Here is an 18,056-nt window from a genome sequence, read left to right on the forward strand (position 1 = left end):
GTTCGAAATTCAAGTCCAAACATAAAATCTTTTCCGATTTAAACTTGTATCTGAATTTCAGACATATAACTGATATGCCTAATCGTGATTCAAACTATAGAGAGATTGATTGATTACATACGATAATTATACGAGGCAAGCTCATTTAAAACTTGAGGTCATTTGATATTATTGACTTATTGTAATTTTATTTGGTTCTCAACTTGAATATTATCCTGGCCCACCAACAACAGCACACACGAGCTTTCGGCGTCTTCCTCACGTCTTTTAGGTTTAGTGGCCAACCAGGTAACAAGCCAAAAATTCCACTAACACGGTCCCACATATTTCCAATACTTTGTGTCTTTGATTTTGTCTGGAACTCTTATTGGTCAGATTAAAGCGACCTCACAGGGATTAGATGAACTAGACCACAGGATATTATTTCTTCTCTTTCGCACCAGTTAGTCAGTTACCATTTGCCACACCTACGACCACGAGGCTCGTAATTTCAGAAGCCATTTGGCAGAGCCGGAATCGTAAGCCAACCCACGGACCACGGTGGTCCTTCGCCGGAAAAAACAATCCAATCAAAAACAAACTCGTGTAGTTCGCAGATTAGACTAGCATTAGTTCCTCTTTCAATCTCGAAATTTCGAGTTCTTACCTGCCTTTCTTGTATTGCCGTAATTTGGAGATGATGAGAGGAGAGAAGGGCAGCTTAGAAGAGGAAGAGTACGATGACGAAGAATTTTCCGCCAGAAATAATGGACCATCTTTCAATTCTACCACTACTTCTATCAACACCAACAGCAATCATACTGCCAAAGGTATGTTCGCGTGAATTTTCTCCATTTTTGTTTCTCGTATTAGATCCATTTCGTTTTAGGTCTTTGAAACCCTGGGTGTGCCATGATCAGATATTATACATTTGTATTGGGAACTATTTTCTCTGGTCTTTCACATACAATTGTGGATGAATTTTTAACATGATGTGTGGTATATGGATTTGGAGGCAGATGCAAAAAACAGTGATAAAGCTTATGCGGTTCGATCAAAACACTCTGTCACTGAGCAGCGAAGAAGGAGCAAAATCAATGAGAGGTATTCTATTTCTTCAATATTACTATTGGTTTCCTTTTCGAGTTTGGATAGAGTAATAGTAATAGACCAAGCAAAATCAACACTCTGATGATAATGATGTTGGAGAGAACTAGGTTTATATTTTACTTTACTTAATTTGTAAATATTGTAGTGGAAATCATGAGCTCCATCAGATTAAACCATAATATGATTGGAGGGTAGATTCGTAGGAAGGATGCTAACCTATACCATGCAAATTGATAACATGACTGCAAGCTCATATCAACCCTTTTTCCAATTCTGGTTGTTAAGAATTTGAGATTGATGGTGGCGCCATTGCTTAAGCAAGTTGATGCTGTTTCAGTTAAATTAAGGTGGCTTCATTTTTGAAGATCTTCGTCTGAATATGAATAAGCATTCGAACACTAGTCAATCTAATTGGCAAAAATATTCTGTCATAATAAGTAAATCAATTGCACTAGGAGCTGGGCATGGAATTGTATAATGTGATGACGAATCTGTATGTTACTTTATGAAATTGAAAAGTGCGTGACTTGATGACAAAAAATTTTCTTGGTTATTTTCCCAAGTAGTGATTCTTTAGTTGCTAAAGTCTTGGGCCTATCCCGTTAACCATATCAAAAAACCATTTTCTCTGTAATTAATTTTTTGGAGTTCCGGTGTAGTGTTTTCAGTTTCTGATGATTTCGTAGTCGCCGATGGTGCAAGATAAATTATCAGTTTATCATTAAAGGTAAATGAAAACCGTTCACTAGGCTATGTTAGTGGATGCTGGGCAGGGGGAGGGCAAGATACCTAGCCTTATCCCCTCAATATGGAGAGCCTATTTCCAAGATATGGATCGAGGACACCTAGGTTGCTATGAAACAACCTCACCACTAGGCCTAGGGTTTGGCCTTGGTTTATTGTGGTAAATTATCGATTTATTGCATACACGCATGGTTGTAAAAAGTATGTTTTAGTAATCTTTTCTAAATTTGAGAATTAATCTTGACATTGCATGATGAACCTGTTTTCTTTCAGATTTCAGATGTTGAGAGATCTCATATCATACAATGATCAGAAAAGAGACACGGCATCTTTTCTGTTAGATGTATGTCATAAATATGCACTTAGCTGTTTCAATTGTGTTTAATTTAGCTGAGAAACTTACATGCTGATAATTTATTGACCGAGAATCAGCTTTATCGTGCAGGTTATCCATTATGTCCAATGTCTTCAAGAAAAGGTTCAGAAGTACGAGGGTTCATACACAGGTTATCCAGAGCCAACAAAGCTGATGCCATGGGTAAGATTTTAAAAGTAACTAAGGTGCGCATTTGTTATGAAGAACTGAAATTACGTCTGTGTAAGATGGACATTTTCACATGTGGAGTGCAGACTATAGATGAAAATTGAGACGCATTCTAACATACTTCTATGATAACTTGATTGGCAAAAAAAATAAAATAAAACAAAATAAAATAAGAAAGAAGAACAAAATAAAAATATCACACCTGAAAAGGAGTTCCTTTTGAATTATCGCCTTTATGTTAACCTAACTTGTGCCAATTCTTATGTTGATATCCTGTTCCATTAAGATTTCCAAAACGATATATGTCCATAATTTTGATGTCCATAAGTGTCCATAATCTAAGTGACATGAGGAGAAGTGTGGGGAACCATTTTCTCCTCATGCCACCTAGATTATGGACACCAAATTTATGAACATGTAGTGCTTCCGTTAAGATTTTGGAATGGGGGTTGTCAAAGTAATTACCTTTGGATGGAATGTATCTAAATATGCTACTACATCACCTTCTAATAAGCCTTTCAGCTTACCCTACTTTCCTACTTGAAACAGAGAAATAGTCGCTGGTGCAATCCGAGTTTGGTTGGTCACCAACAAGGTATAAAAAACAGTCCTGGTCCAGGGTCAGGGTACCCGGTGAAGTTTGATGAGAACAACGTTGCTGTTACTCCTACCATGATCATGCAGAATCCAGTGGACTGTGACCCTAGCAAAGCAATAGATACCCAATCTGAGTTGGCAAACAAGGGAGTGCTTCTGCCCTTGGCTTTGCAAGGAAACATGCCCGCTGTCAGAAGTGATGGTGTGCTGGCACATCCTCCTCATAGACAATTCTCTGATATAGAATCAACAGAGTGTCCTCTCCGCGGTTGATGTGCTGACCCAACAGGATGAGCTGACAATTGAAGGGGGGACAATTAGCATCTCCAGTGTTTACTCCCAAGGGTGGGTACTTTAGTATTCTTGCTTTGTCGCCATATCAATGCTTTAGTTGTTTGGGCAACAGCTACGCTTTCGTTTATACTTATGTGTAGCTTTTGGGAAACCAGGTTGTTCGATGCATTAGCTCAAGCGCTACAGAGCACTGGAGTAGACCTGTCGCAGGCCAATATCTCCGTTCAGATTGATCTTGGTAAGCAGGCTAATAGAGGGCGGAGTTCTGGAACATCTGCTGCTAAGGTATGAAATGGGTTGCTGGACTTCTATCTAAGATTTATATTCGAGTAGGTTGGATGATTTAGCTGGAGGACCGCATTCGTTCTCTCTCTTTCTTCGCCGGAGTGTTTATTACATTTCTTTCATTGCTTTCCAGGATCCTCATAATCTTACCTCAAGCAATGTTGCAATGACACATCTCAAGGATATGAGCAGCACGAAGGACTCAGACCAAGCTCAAAAGCGACCAAAGACAGACAAATGACTAGCATGACTTCTCTGTTATTATCATTATTATTATTATTATTTTCATTTCCTGTTTTCTGTAGTTCAGTCCTCCGGTTCTGTATATGTTTGCTTGCTTCCCTGCTTTAGGCTTTCAATGGCTTCTTATAGTGCTTCATGTGATACATATGGAGCTTTTCCCAAATTGGAGTTTCTTGTTGGTGTTTTTCCATGATGCCTTCGTGGCAACTGGCAACTATTGTTTTTCTACTCCCCGGGCAGCAAAAACAAATAAGAAAGATCCCCTATTCCTAGCTTACTCTTCTGGTGTACATACTTTTACTTGTTTGAATTGATTACAAATCTTACAAAATTTCAATTCAGGGGACTAACAACATTCCAGTAATATTTAATTTGCTCACTGGATTTTTTTTAAGTCAATTGCCCACTGAAGCCCCTGTAAATTGGTAATTCTGATGTAACTCTGTATAAGTTGTTCTTGAAGGATAAAATGGTGTTTTGGACTGCATTGAGGAATGCCCTACATTGTCCGGGGCAAATTGGGATGCAAGGAATGGAAATATATATACATATATATATATATATAGAAAATGTTTTTTGAATGATAATATTTGACGTTAACTTCATTTGCTTGCAAGAACGGTTTTCTTTGTTTTCTCCAAATTGGCAAAGCAGCAGTAAGGCAAAGTAATAAAAAGCCAAGAACAATAAGAGGGGAAAAAACAATGTAAGCATAAAACGGAAAGATTTTACAGCATGGGCTAACCTTTAATTGTAAGCACGAAAAACATCTGGGTACACATTGATTGTTACATGGCAAAGGTATACAACATTCACCAAATCCAATGGCTCCCTTTGGCTGCCTCACATGATAGCAAAATCATACATAGATGCTCAACACATACCCGGTTCTATGCCATGCTAAAATCACCTCGGCCATCACCCTGTTCAAACAAAATGCATCAAACGTTTGAATTAAGTTTCTAGGAAACATCCAATCAGTTGCATTACAAAAATTTGGTCAAGAGGGTATACGGTAACAACATCAGAAGTGATGATATTTGACCCCACAATTAAACTCAGTTTTAATTGTAAGTTGAAGACACCATTCATCACTGAAGAGAAATACGGAACAAATTCACAAGTGCAAATCCAATTAGATTCAGCTTGTATTTGTAATCATAAAAATTCAAATGAACTTGAGAAAAGTTTCACAGCATCGCGGACAAGCATGCATAACCTTCAAAAAATGATACTTCCTAAATAACAAAACCAGGAGAGATGGTGAAAGTAAAGTGCCATACTGCTGGCAATTTGACTATTTCTAATTGTATCGAGTCACTCAAGTAAGATGCCCAAGTAAAGAAGCCCAACTGAAGTGATCAAAAAAGATAAGCATAAACCTGATGAACAAATCACACATCACCAGATGCCATAAGATCAAGGAGAGTCTTCACTGTGAATATTCTACTATTTTGAGATGAAACTCAATTGCTTAACAATTCAGAGAGGGATATATATATGAAGAGTATTCACTCAATAATCTGTGTATTTAGCAGACTGTATATACGATCCTATAGAACAGATCCTGTTCAAGTAAGGTTGTAAGGTACTATTGATATAACTGATATCTTTGAAGAGCTGGAGAGAGAGAGTAATTTCCAAGACATAAGGTACTATTTATTTATATGAGATAACTGATATCTTAGAAGATGTACCACTGAAGAATTCAGTATCACATGATACATTCAAAAGAACTCTAATACAAAAAGAAGAATGGTTCAGCTTCTGAAAGCTAACTATGCTAACAAAAAGACTAACCGTTCTGTTTCAAAACCTCAGCTTCAGCCCTAGCCATGGGGTCATCTTTGATCTCCATTTCATCATCCTTTTCTCCCTCTCGTTCCTCTGCCACCTTCTTTCTGTGCAGTTCTTCTGCAGCTTCCATTGCAGCCCGGTTCTCGGCCTGAATGCGCTGCATTTCCTCTTCTTGTTGCTGTCTCTCAAACCATGTGTCAGCGTCCGCCCAAACTGAAGAAAGAAATAATGTCAGAAATCACACTATCCAAAAATTCAGTCCTAACAATTATGACCTCTAGAAAGATATTGAAGTAGCAGCCAAGACTTTTCACATCCATAAAAGAAAGCATACAGCACACCAAGTCCTGCTTAAAAAACTATAACCTTGAACTAGAAAAAATAAAACTAGCCGAAGGAAGAAAGAACATATATCCAAGCCAATTGGATAAAAAAGATAGTTTAGGGCAACAAGAACAAGAAAAATAACCAAAACTTAATGATACTACTTCTCAGGAAAGGAAAACAAACTCTAAAGAACAAAAAAAAAAATTATCTTCACAAGTAGGCATAACAACAACTTATTAAGTAAATCACAGGGCTCTTGGTCTTAAGAAGCATAACGAAAAGTACAGTTGAAAGCTTATACAGAAATTGGAAGTCCTTTTTTTTTTTTCCCGATTTTATTATTATATCTAATCCTCCTCTTTCCCCTTTCTACTACCATTTACTCAGTTTCAATTTACTCACACGGACCGTCACAATACAGAAGCGCATCTACGAATCATTAAACTGAGGTTTTTCGCACATCAAGCAGCTAGATTCTGTAATTTTATTGCTCTAAACTGTAATAAGAATGTAAGTGTTTCAGAATCAATTGATTCTAAAACCCTAACAATTTGGGTCAAAATAAGGAGGAGAAAGAAAGAGGGAACGTACTAGGTTGGGCGGCCCAGCCCTGTTCGCCACCCTTGATGCGCTCAGGGAGTGCGTAATTCACTGTCAAGACGCGTCCGTAGAGCTCAGCCCCGTCCATATTGTCCATGGCGGCGGAAGCATCCTCCTTCTCGAGGAAGGTAACAAATCCGAAGGACCTGTGCTTTTGGGTGGCCTGATCGAGCGGTGTCTTGACGTCCTTTACGTCTCCGAACGGTATAAAAGCCGAATGGAGTATGGACTCGTTTACCTCCTCCGCTAATCCACCGACGTAGAGTGTGTTCTTCTGCACTCCCATCGCCTGCTGCGCCATTGTCTTGTCGCCTTGGTTGATGGAACTACCTGTATGGAAATATGGAATGGTTTTTTCTTTTTTATATTAGTGATTTGGTATCGGAGTCGGGTGTGTTTGAAGGCCCAAGGGACCGGTATGGTGAAAGGCCCAATGAGTGATTCGTATGGTGAAGGGTCCAAGGAGAGACCCAATGTTTATGGACTCTTGTTTGAGAGGAATGTTGGAAGTTGGAACCCACACAAGAATAATGCTTGAGACCCCCCAAAAAGTGACCTCTAAAAGACCCCTATTTAATATGGAGTGTTGGATGTAAAGTGAGTCCTACATATATGTTTTTAATCAATGTCTATTTTAATACCACATAGATTTGTGAGACTTTTGGGGTGAAATTTTGGGGGGTTTTTAGCATTGTTCCCCACACAATAAGTCTCATATTAGAATAAGGGGAGCCTAGTCACACCCTAGTTTTTACTAAGTGTACCCCGACTTTATTGACTTTGCTTTGATTGTGTCTTTTTTTGAAGATATATGCTCTTTACACCCCACCCCCTCATCATCTCTCTCTTTTTCCTCACGAGCACCCACTACCAACCATGGTGTCGTCGCCGTCCGAGCACCAATCCGGTAACCACTACCACCAAATTGAAACCCAAGCCACCACGAACTAAACCCGACCAACCCTGATGAGTTTCGTCCATCGTAATCGTCGAAATCATGTTTGAAAGTCTATGGCCATCGCGAGAAAAGTCGTTCAATTCGAAGAATCTGGCCATTGTTGGAGGAAACCGACACCACCTTTGGACTCCTCGTGGCAAGGCGCTTCCATTCCACCCATTTTCCAGTCAAGACGTTGCCAGAAATTGACAACCCGAGTTTGATCCAAACAAGGCATTTTTGGACTATTTTGGTCTCGAATACTGACTTTGGGATAACTACGAGCCGAAATTTCACATTTCCGACAAGCTTCAACTAGAGAATAACCCCAATAGATGACAATATGGCCGGCAATGGTATATTTGATTACGGAATGTGTTTGTAAAATTTCTCAAATTTATGTAGTTTGGGTGTATTTATAAAATTTTAGAGTTTTCATGAGTTATTATTAACAAGGGGTGTATTTAGTAAAAATCGGAGTGTGAGTGTGTGACTAAAACTCCCCTTAGAATAATTGGACAATGCTAGAGACCCCCAAAATTTGACCCCCAAAAGTCCCCCAAATCTATGTGGCATTAAGATAGCCATTGATTAAAAACACACATGTAGGGCCCACATCACATCCAACACTTCACATTAAATGAGGGTTTTTTGGAGGTCACTTTTTGAGGGTCTCAATCATTATTCAGAATAATTAGCACTGGTCCACTTACCCGGCCCAAGAACTGGCTTTAAGCCAGGGCCTGCTCTAGCCTTAGGGATTTTAAATAAATTCCTAATCCGGGCCTTTGGTAAAATATAGGCCCACGGCCTGAATATAGGTAAGTAGGCCCACATTTTTTTTATTAGAAAGAGATGAGGAGACTCGAACTCGAGATCTTTATAAGATATCACATACATGAGTCTCATCTAAATTACTCATGGTTCTCGTAAGCCCGCACTTTCCTGCTAGTACTTTAATTAATTAATTCATTAATTTTCTCAAAACTAAGTCTTGGTCGTCAAACATATTGACTATGGTACAATTGGCAGTCTAATTCTAATACCTCGTTAACAATGCACCTCGTTAACGACTACACATGCCAAATGTAGTACTAATTGATAGTCCACCGAGGACGATGGACCATATGGTCTTGTACTTAATCACACAAACAAAAATTGTTTAACAATAAACAAACCACGACGAAATGTTGGGTTCCACACAATTAGACTACGAATAAAAAGATACATAATTAACTCTCACATAATATTACATATGGTTAGGACAAATCTTAGGGTATCGCTCCAACGTGTCGGCCACAAAAAAAAACAAACATAATAATAATAATAAATTAGTTTCCTTAATTTAATTACAACACAACAAAAATTTTGCCATCGCTGAAAATCGGGGGGTGTCATGGAGAAACCGGCAAGGATTTGTTGTGTATGGGACGTCGTCGTTTAACGTGGGTGTAGTCCATCGTGAAGAAGTGGGACGCGTCCGTCGACCCCTCCATCCATTCTTTCCATGTCCCTTTGCTTCCATGCATCATCGCTTTCTGCTCTCCTGGTTTATGCTTTCCTATAGATATACACATATCCCACATCGGCATATAAATCTTTTTGGATGGAAAGCTAGCTAAAATGTTTGATGCATAACTAGATTGGCACCTGAAATGTCTTTCTTCTGCTGCTTGTACAAAATGGTGTCCTGAAATCCATACTTTGGATCCTGTTTTCACACAAAAGTTAGACTAACATGAACCCTAGTAATAACATATTCGAAAGGGATAGAGATTTGGGACAAACAGGGTTGCTTACAGTGAGTACTTCTTCATGGAGGAGCTTCCTTGGCAGTTTTGGGAGAAGAACCTGGAGTTGATTATACGCTGCACCAACCCACCAAATAAGTTTTGTCAAATAAGAAAATCATGAGAAAGACACCCGGGGGGGGGGGGGGGGAGAGAGAGAGGAGCAGTATCATACCTTGTTCATCAAGAGACAATGGCTCCACATTTTGCAGAGCAGCAGAGGTGTGTAGTGATAAAAGAAGGCTAACTATAGACAGAGTAGTTGTTAGGATGAACTCCATTATTGTGCATAAGACTTGAGAGACTTTTCTGTAGAGAGTGTGTTGGGTGTATATATGTATATATATCGACTAAGGAGTAAGGAGGAGTTTTACTTGGAAAGTGAGGAAGAGAGGGCATACACAAAGCACTAAATGCAGAGTTCCAAAACATGTGCATGGAAATTCTATATATACACACCACTTCCTTTTTGGGAGACTTCACACCATTTGAGTTGGTTTTTGCGAACTACTATGGTGGGGTCCTTTTGTTTCATATGAACAGAACACACCTAATTAGCGTATACATTCGAGGCATGCAACCACCCCAACAAATTAAAGCTAATATCTTTTAGACTACGTACCAACACAACCCACAATCATTCTATTAGAGGGAAATAATGGGTTTAAATTAAATGATATTTTAATTAAAAATAACTTTAAAAGCAATTATTTAACTTTTGAACAGTTTAGATTGCTTATGCACATAAGCTGGCTGCTGCTACAGTGCTTTTGGAACTCGATCCCCTGGAACGGAGTCAGGACAAAATATGAGGGGGTCACAGGGCGAACAAAGAATTTTTTATGTCATGGCGAGAAAACTAAGCGAGGTTTGTCCCCTGATATTGTTTTGGATTATCTATTAATTATACATTTGAAAATATAAAAAATAATATTAAAAACAAAATATTTATAAAATAGAATAAATAATAATTGTCTCATGTCTTCTTGTTTCAACCACGAGCATAATTTTTTACAATAAAAGGTCCACCTTTTAATTTGTGTGGGGTTCAACAAATCATCAATTTTAACCCACAAGACCACAAAATTTTCCTGAAACTACATAAAAGATTTGAAGTATGAAGCTCAATTAGCAAACATTAAATCTTCCGATCATTGTTATCAAAGAGGACATATTTCAATAAAAATTCTGAACTTAAATATGGGGAGCTAGCCATAAACAGAACCAGAAATCCTGAACTTATCCAAACATGTTTGCTGGTAACCGGGGTATAGTTTTAACTTACCAAATTAATAATAATAAAATCTTAATTATTAATAAACATACAAAAATTAAGGAGAAAAGAAACAGAGAGATCGAGAGAGACAAAAACGAACACTACATTCGCTACCCCAGGTACCATACAAGTTCATGCCCATACACAGGATTTCAGGATCTTCATATTCTTATTCTTTTCTAGATTTCAAAATCAAAATTAATTAGTAAAATAATAATCAAACCAAGGTAGTACATTTAAATCTTCCAAGTATAAGCTATTCTTGCATCTTCAGATTCTCAACCAACATGTACAAGAACAAACTCAAAGCATACTTGCATACGACAACTCGGATAAGAGGAAACTGTATGGCTATGGCTATTCATATTACTAAAATCCACTTGTATAAATTTTGATGATATATATATATATTTCGTGTCGAATCTATTGATAATATAGAAGAAGTTAGAATCTACAGCAAAGAAGACCTTGCCTCCAACCCATATTCTTTCGTAAATGTCTTCGGTCAGCTTTGGCCATTCTAACTGGACTGCTGTTCCACTCAGACTGCAATCTGTGCATATAAAAGTCAAGATCTAAATATTAGTTATCACTTCATATGTAATGAGGACATGGTAGAACAAGAAATAATAGTTCAACAGTAATTTACACGGGGAAGGCAAATGAACGAGTGCTGGTCGTGCTACTATCTGATCTGAGAGAGAGGCTGCCAGAATATGATATGGGTCCCGAGTAAGTAATCACTCCAGATAAAGGACCAGTAGCAGAAAAGCTTGTCTCACCATAGCTATCTTGAGCTTGGCTAGAAACTAGCCGACTCTTCGCATCTTCAATGCCGGACAAATTTAGAGTCGGAAAAGGCTCAGAATCACTATTTCGTGGGCACTCCTCCCTGCTGCTTGCTGTAGGTGCAGCAGGATCAAAATCAAAAGTGATGCTCCCAGTCTCGACCTTACTGTTGTAAGATACATCATTGGCAATACAGCTATTGGTTGAATCTTCAGACCCACACACTCGAGCAGCGCTTCCCAGTTTTTCTTCCTTGCTGCTATTTTCAGATTCGTCAGGCCCAGAAACTTGAGAGGAGGTTACCAAGTTTACCTCCACTCTGTCATTATCTGATTTATCAGCTGAAGAGACCATGATTGGACCGGCCTCATTTGTCTTTTCAATTGAGACCTGCATATCCAAAATGTCAATCACCATGAGATTCCAACATTTCTACCTTCCCCCCTCAATATCATTCATTTACGCAGACAACTCATTATAAGAAGCTTACATGTTTCTCTTTATGACTGAAATCACATGCTATTAGAATATGAGTCACAGGTGAGGGACAAAAGCTTCGCAAATAATGACCTCATTACTGACAATAAGATGTCTCTACTAATTGATTTTATTTTATTTCTGGGAAACGAGAATGTTCATTGAGGTATAAAAAAAACACATGCACACATACTGCCTCTTTTATGCCATCACGCTTCATTAGTTTTGTAAGTTGTAGAAACTAAAATTTTGCCTTCCTCTTAAATTTCATTGACAACCATTAACCAATAAGCCAAAGAAATCAACCTATTATTATAGGTATTTGTGTACATTATGGATTAAGATAGCCTTAAAGATGTTCACCTGAATAGACTGCCGTGTGAGTTCAACTGGGTCACTAATGGTGGACTTGAGGTTGCACTCCTCTGCACTGGAATCTATCCTTGAAAACAAGTCTCCAAGTGAAAATATCTCTTTGGATACTTCATCTGCACTATTTCCAGGCGTGGCACTTTTTACTTCCCCCTTCAACATCAAATCATTGCTATCACATTGATTGGCAAAATCATTGTTGGAATCCTTATCTGCTTCAGATTTCAACAAAAAGGGAATAGATGTGTCAATATCCAACTTTTCTTCAATCGTTTCAATGCTTGGATTCTTCTCAGGAAGTATGAATGTGCAAGTGTTGTTGTGATTGAAAACATCTTCAAACACAAGTTTGTCCTTCAAAGGCACACCCTCATCGACACAAATGTCCTTGACATCAAGGTAAGAGTTCTCTCTGTAGCAAACTAATTCTGGCAGATCAAAATCCTTAACACCTTTCTCCGTAAAAAAAGCAGCGTCCTCAAATGATTTGCTTTTCTGACATTGAGTTTCAGATGCCAATATATCTTTGGCATCATTTTCCACCCTTTCAGAGGATTCCACAGCCCTCATACAACAATTAAGTTCTGGTGCAGTCCAACCTTTATCATTCATCATGTGTGGTGATTGATCTGTTTCTGCCTCATTAGCCTTAAAATCACGAAGAACTTCATTCTGATTTTCCTTCATTACATCATTTCCCCTCTTCAACCATGTGACGTTCAATGCATCCTTATCATAATCAGAAGGTTTAGAATCTGGCTTATGGCCAATGGTTCCATGGCAAAATACTTCTTCACTAGCTGTAAGCAAAGTAGTAAATGACAGTGAAACCAGAAATATAATAACAGAGATCATTGAGAATCTCTGTGGGCACCATCAGGCATTAGACCTTCACGGATAACAAATTTGACAAACCACATGATTTTCACTCATTGGTTATTTTAATCTCATGTAATGGTGTTGCAGAAACATTAATTTCAATCATCAAAATTTCCAAATTACAGAATCAGAGAATATCCTTGAAAATATAGACGCTATTGAAGTGGACAGAGAACTTACAGCATTGAATACAAGAACCATGTTTGTTAAGTTTATGAAAGAGATGATGAATGTACAGTACACAGAAAGCAGAGGAAACTACAGCGAAAGAAAACAATGAGAGGGATAGAGGGATACAAGGAAGATTGCTATTACCGAATTTCATGTTTTGCTTGTATTAGGAAATATCAGAGAGTTCCTCAAAGCTATTATGAGCAATATCTTCATGCAAGAACTCGGGAATGTGCAACCAATCCTGGCAATGGAAAGGCAATCACTTATAACGACACTAACAAATGCAACATAAGGACACAATAGGGGGAACAAAAAAGTTTTTAAATGTAAAGACACTCACGTTTAATCAAGTTCACAGATAGAATAAGAACATTACATTTCAAGGAACCAAGCACAAGAAAATATAATGAGACTTCTGACAGACGCTCCTATAGAAAGTTAGGATACCTACAACTGAGCACCAATATGACCAGGATAATTACTAATTATTAACCACCATGGGTTGGGAAACAAAACTAGCTTTAGCATATGCTCAAAACTTATCATCATGATTAATACAAAAACTTGCTAAAATAAATAAGAAATATTCCAAACGAGAAAGAAACGTAGAGAATTAGAAGCATCATATATCACCAAGGTGTATACTATCTTCACCCAAACAAATAAAGCCAGAAAAGCGAAATAAGAACCACTGTCAAATGATGAACCTGATTAACTTAACTAACAATGAAAGGATCCATGCCAATACCATAGTTATTTTAATCACGAAACCGAACAAGGGATATGCAGTATACCGGAAAGAATCAAAGAACTGTTCTAGCATTAAAGAAATCACCAGATAATTGTTATAGAAGCTTCCGTCATTAGCTTAGTGAAATGCATACTTATCCAGTCCAAAGATGAAAGGGATCGGTCCCAAACAGTGTCAAAAGGAACATAATAATGTCAAGAAATGCACAGGGATCGGTCCCAGATGAGTTAAAGCGAGCGGAATCTAAAGTGGGTCGTCTGTATAGCAAGAAGACAGAGAGTGTTTCAACTTTTTTCAACAAATAAATTATTCAATCTAAAAAAAGAACACCACCTTTTGCCCTCTTCTTGCTCTGAAAAGATCTAATAGTTTACTAAAATATTAGAAATCTGAAATTGAACAGCCAGAAAACCCAGATGGATCAAAAAGAACAATCAGTAGATACCAAAATGAGGGTCCTAAAATCAGATCCAAACACACAGAAAACCCTAATAAACCGAATGAAACAAGCATTACTAGCAAAAAAAAAATGAAGTACCTTCTAGATCAACCGAAACAGAGCAGTTCTACCCCCCTTAAAATTCGATGGACACCCTGTTTTCATTTCACGGCCAATATAATTCCACGAAAATATTCACCAAAAAAGGAGATCAAATAAAAGGAAACCAATAGTGTAACTCGTGTTCTTAGGGGGAAAAACAGGAGAGCTAGAAAGAGAGATCAAAAAACAGAGAAATCAGTGAAAATAGAAACAGAGAACCTTCAGGTTGTGAAGAGGCTGGAGAAATAACACACACAACACCCTGGAAGATGAATTAGGAGGTCTGGAGGTCTCTACTCTCTACACAAACACCAGCTAAAAAGCTTAAGCCGGCATGAATAAAGCGTAATTAGTTTCTTGCGGAGTAAAAATTGACAAATATAATAGTAAATGAAGAAATGAAGAGAGAGAATTGAGAAATCAGAGCGTGAGTTGTAATTATATAAAAAAAATCTATAAAATAGAAAGGTCAACTAGTATACCCTCCCCTGTAAGTAATACCGACTGATCTGATGGAGTAAGAAACGGCTCTTTCCGCAGTAACACCACCTGGGCCTATCAGTATTCGCATTAAATACCTCTCTCCACCTCCACCAACACAGACCACTAACATTTTTTGTCGTAATCCTTAACTGATTTCGCACTTACCTCTTCAGCTCTTCTTAATTTTCTTGCTAACCAAACAGCGATATCATTTTCCTGAGAAAATTCTTTTTGGGCATCAATCCCGATCCGTTCTGCCAGTTCCACTGTTCGACTCTTTGCATTAATTAATCCCGAAACCACTGACAGAGATGTCGGCGATTCTTACGATACTTCATACTCGTTTACAAGTCAAATACTTGAGACGATTTTTGTGTGCGCGCTGTTGGCCAGAAAGTTTGATACGGTGGAAGATCTCGACCGAAAAAACTTACGGCGGAGTGAGACTGCCAAAATGCTAATGTTGTGCGTGTGTTGCAGATGACGATGACAGCGGCGGAGATAGGCGGGTGGAGTGGGGTCAAGTGACCCCACTCAAATTTTTTTTAAAAAAAATTTAATATATGTAATATTTTATTTATTATTTATCAAATTGTAATATGTTTATTTTTATAACTATGATTATTTGAGTTATTTTAACTAATATCATTTTGTCCTCTTAATAGGTTATTTTGATATATAATTGTTTATCATTATAGAAAGTGCGACCCCAGTGACAATCCATCCCAACTCCGCCACTGGACGATGATGGCGTCAGTGCTTTGGTGGTTGAAGAATGGAGCTGTATTTTCTCGGGAGATTTTATTGAGCCCCCATGGATATGAGTCTCGTCCTCGTCACTTTTAAATAATGGATCACACGAGAAAAAAAAAGGGTTTAGAGTTGCTTTTGGGTGGAACAATTTAAATATTTACATGTCTCGATGTCCGGACTTTAATCCAATTTAAATTTCTCACGTATTAAATAATAACCTAAATCGGATTAAGCTCGATAAGCAAACATATAAATTTTTATGTTTAAATTCAAATTTCAGACATATAAATTATGTTTAAACTTAATTTAATTTAAATTGAAATATAAATTATGTCTAAACTTAATTTAATTTGAATCAAACAAATTCGATGATCCAAATCATACAAGTTTTATCACGGGTTAAATGCATATAGGTCACTGAAAGATACCCCAGTTTACAATTAGGTCACTCAAAGAAAAAAAATTCTAATTAGGTCACTCAATGTTCCAATTTTGAGCAATTAGGTCATCACGCTCTAATTCCGGCCAATTGATCGCCGGAACTTGCTGACATGTCCACTTTTGCATATGTGGACCAAACTGACGTGGAATTTTGTGATGACGTGGCTTTTTTAATAAAAAATTTATTTTTTCCCTGAAATATGAACTTGTAAAAAAATTATGAAAAAGTATATAAAACCTTATATTTTAACAGAATGTTTATTTGTAAATAGGTCATTAAATTTATGTTTATGACCCAAATTGTCACAGAATATACTTGTTATGTATTTCATATATGTAAACCGATAAAATCAAATACAACATTGATTTCTATCACCAAGTACTAATCCATCAACATCATCCAAAAGACATAAATAATAAACTTACACATAATCCAAAATACATAAGAAATATACAAGTAAAGCATTTAAAATACTGCCAATAGACATACATACAAAATGAGACCAAAAAGATATTTAGTGCTCCTTAATTTCTATCACCATTTGTGCAAACAGATTCTTGAGATGCTTGTAGGATTGAGGCAACTCTAGTTGATGATGTTGCAGCACCAACAGTATCACTTGTTAAGTTGGATCCTACTCTCATTGGCACAACACCCCTCCTTCGTATCCCACCTCTTCTGGGCACACCACCTCCTCTTGATCCACCTCTTCTAACACCACCTCCTCTTGAGGAGCCACCTCTAACACCACTTCTAACAGGCCTTGTACTTGCAGCTGTAGAGGTACCAGCCTGTAAACATACAAATATAAAACAAGTTGCATCAAATACAAATGTCAGACAATTACAAAACTAAAGTTATATGAACCATTACCATATTAGGATTTCCTCCTACCATCCTTGCTGCACCATCAGATCTACAACCTCTCCTATTATGCCCTGGTTGTCCACATTTGCCACATTTAATCACAGGATAAGCCCTCCTCAACCTCGATGGATCTTGACTCTCCCCAGCTTCCCTTCTCCTTTTTACTTGCGGCCTACCCATTTTTTTCCTTGGCGGTGGTGGAAGCACAGCTTCAGCATGAGTATTGGGATACATATTCATACCATTAAGAGGATGAACAAAGTGGCTATACCCTCTCAAGTATGTTTCTTTTGTGTAATAATGACTTACATATTCAACAATAGGATGTCCAATGTACCTGAGAGCTGCAATTGCATGGCAGCAAGGTATCCCTGTGAGATCCCAAACCCTGCAACTACATGTTCTTTCCACTATGTGCACAACATACTTCTATGGTCTGCAGGTTACCTCAAAAAGTGAATGTGCATTATCCCCACTCCAGATAACTTCCCATCTCCCACTAAGATCCACTAGTTTCACAATCCTCTTTGCAACATTTGGCACCAGTGGGCTGTTGGAATTAGAATCCAACATATCCTTTCTCAACTTTACAATTCTCTTCATTGCATCCTTCCTCAATTCTTCTAGAAATGTAATAATAGGTTTTCCTCTATGTTTTAGAATGCTACCATTATAACTCTCTGAAATGTTGTTAAGCAACATATCATTCTTACAAGTAGTCCTAATCTTAGCTCTACTCCACAACTTGTCAGCCCTATCATCCAGCCACTTCCATGCAGGTTCAGAAAGTGTCTTCATTACACACATCTCATGCTCAAATTCAAGAATTGTAGTCCTTGCAATAATCTTGTAGAACTGGCTTTTAAGTTGCACTCCCTTGTGTTCTTTGCTGAAATTATTATACAGGTGTCTAGCACATATTCTGTGCTCAAAACCAGTTAGCACTATGTTGAATACATTCTCCAATCCCTACAAAACAAATGGAGTGATATATTTCAAATATTT

General features: G+C 37.8%; 4 protein-coding genes and 1 pseudogene across 7 annotated transcripts; 1 reads left to right on the forward strand and 4 right to left on the reverse strand.

Annotated features, from left to right (window-relative positions):
* Positions 1–455: 455 nt before the first annotated feature.
* Positions 456–4,143, forward strand: LOC120001495 (annotated as a pseudogene).
* A 340-nt stretch (positions 4,144–4,483) lies between these two features.
* On the reverse strand, positions 4,484–6,855 carry LOC120002704 (peptidyl-prolyl cis-trans isomerase E). Its single transcript, XM_038851474.1, has 3 exons — positions 6,512–6,855; positions 5,597–5,806; positions 4,484–4,719 (listed from the first exon to the last, which is right to left on the reverse strand). The coding sequence occupies exons 1-3, from the start codon at positions 6,819–6,821 to the stop codon at positions 4,715–4,717; spliced, it is 525 nt and encodes a 174-aa protein (XP_038707402.1). The 5' UTR covers positions 6,822–6,855; the 3' UTR covers positions 4,484–4,714.
* Positions 6,856–8,567: 1,712 nt separating this feature from the next.
* Positions 8,568–10,461, reverse strand: LOC120002097 (probable root meristem growth factor 8). The gene is made up of 4 exons (XM_038850688.1): positions 9,423–10,461; positions 9,258–9,325; positions 9,108–9,168; positions 8,568–9,018 (listed from the first exon to the last, which is right to left on the reverse strand). Exons 1-4 carry the CDS (start codon positions 9,526–9,528, stop codon positions 8,852–8,854), a joined length of 402 nt encoding a protein of 133 aa, XP_038706616.1. The 5' UTR covers positions 9,529–10,461; the 3' UTR covers positions 8,568–8,851.
* A 276-nt stretch (positions 10,462–10,737) lies between these two features.
* LOC120002096 lies at positions 10,738–15,478 on the reverse strand. Of its 4 annotated transcripts, XM_038850687.1 has the most exons (7): positions 14,989–15,478; positions 14,726–14,829; positions 14,504–14,559; positions 13,356–13,455; positions 12,153–12,961; positions 11,173–11,702; positions 10,738–11,076 (listed from the first exon to the last, which is right to left on the reverse strand). In XM_038850687.1, exons 4-7 carry the CDS (start codon positions 13,363–13,365, stop codon positions 10,968–10,970), a joined length of 1,458 nt encoding a protein of 485 aa, XP_038706615.1. In that variant the 5' UTR covers positions 13,366–13,455; positions 14,504–14,559; positions 14,726–14,829; positions 14,989–15,478; the 3' UTR covers positions 10,738–10,967. The 4 variants fall into 4 exon arrangements, with proteins under 4 accessions (XP_038706615.1, XP_038706613.1, XP_038706614.1 ...); XM_038850685.1 differs by having other exon boundaries at positions 14,504–14,829; XM_038850686.1 differs by lacking the exon at positions 14,989–15,478 and having other exon boundaries at positions 14,726–14,973.
* A 1,014-nt stretch (positions 15,479–16,492) lies between these two features.
* Positions 16,493–17,849, reverse strand: LOC120002516. Its single transcript, XM_038851284.1, has 3 exons — positions 17,528–17,849; positions 17,058–17,422; positions 16,493–16,975 (listed from the first exon to the last, which is right to left on the reverse strand). The coding sequence occupies exons 1-3, from the start codon at positions 17,847–17,849 to the stop codon at positions 16,709–16,711; spliced, it is 954 nt and encodes a 317-aa protein (XP_038707212.1). The 3' UTR covers positions 16,493–16,708.
* Positions 17,850–18,056: the final 207 nt, after the last annotated feature.

This window comes from Tripterygium wilfordii, chromosome 7 (assembly GCF_013401445.1).
Source record: "Tripterygium wilfordii isolate XIE 37 chromosome 7, ASM1340144v1, whole genome shotgun sequence".
In the NCBI taxonomy this organism is placed as follows: Eukaryota; Viridiplantae; Streptophyta; class Magnoliopsida; order Celastrales; family Celastraceae; genus Tripterygium; species Tripterygium wilfordii.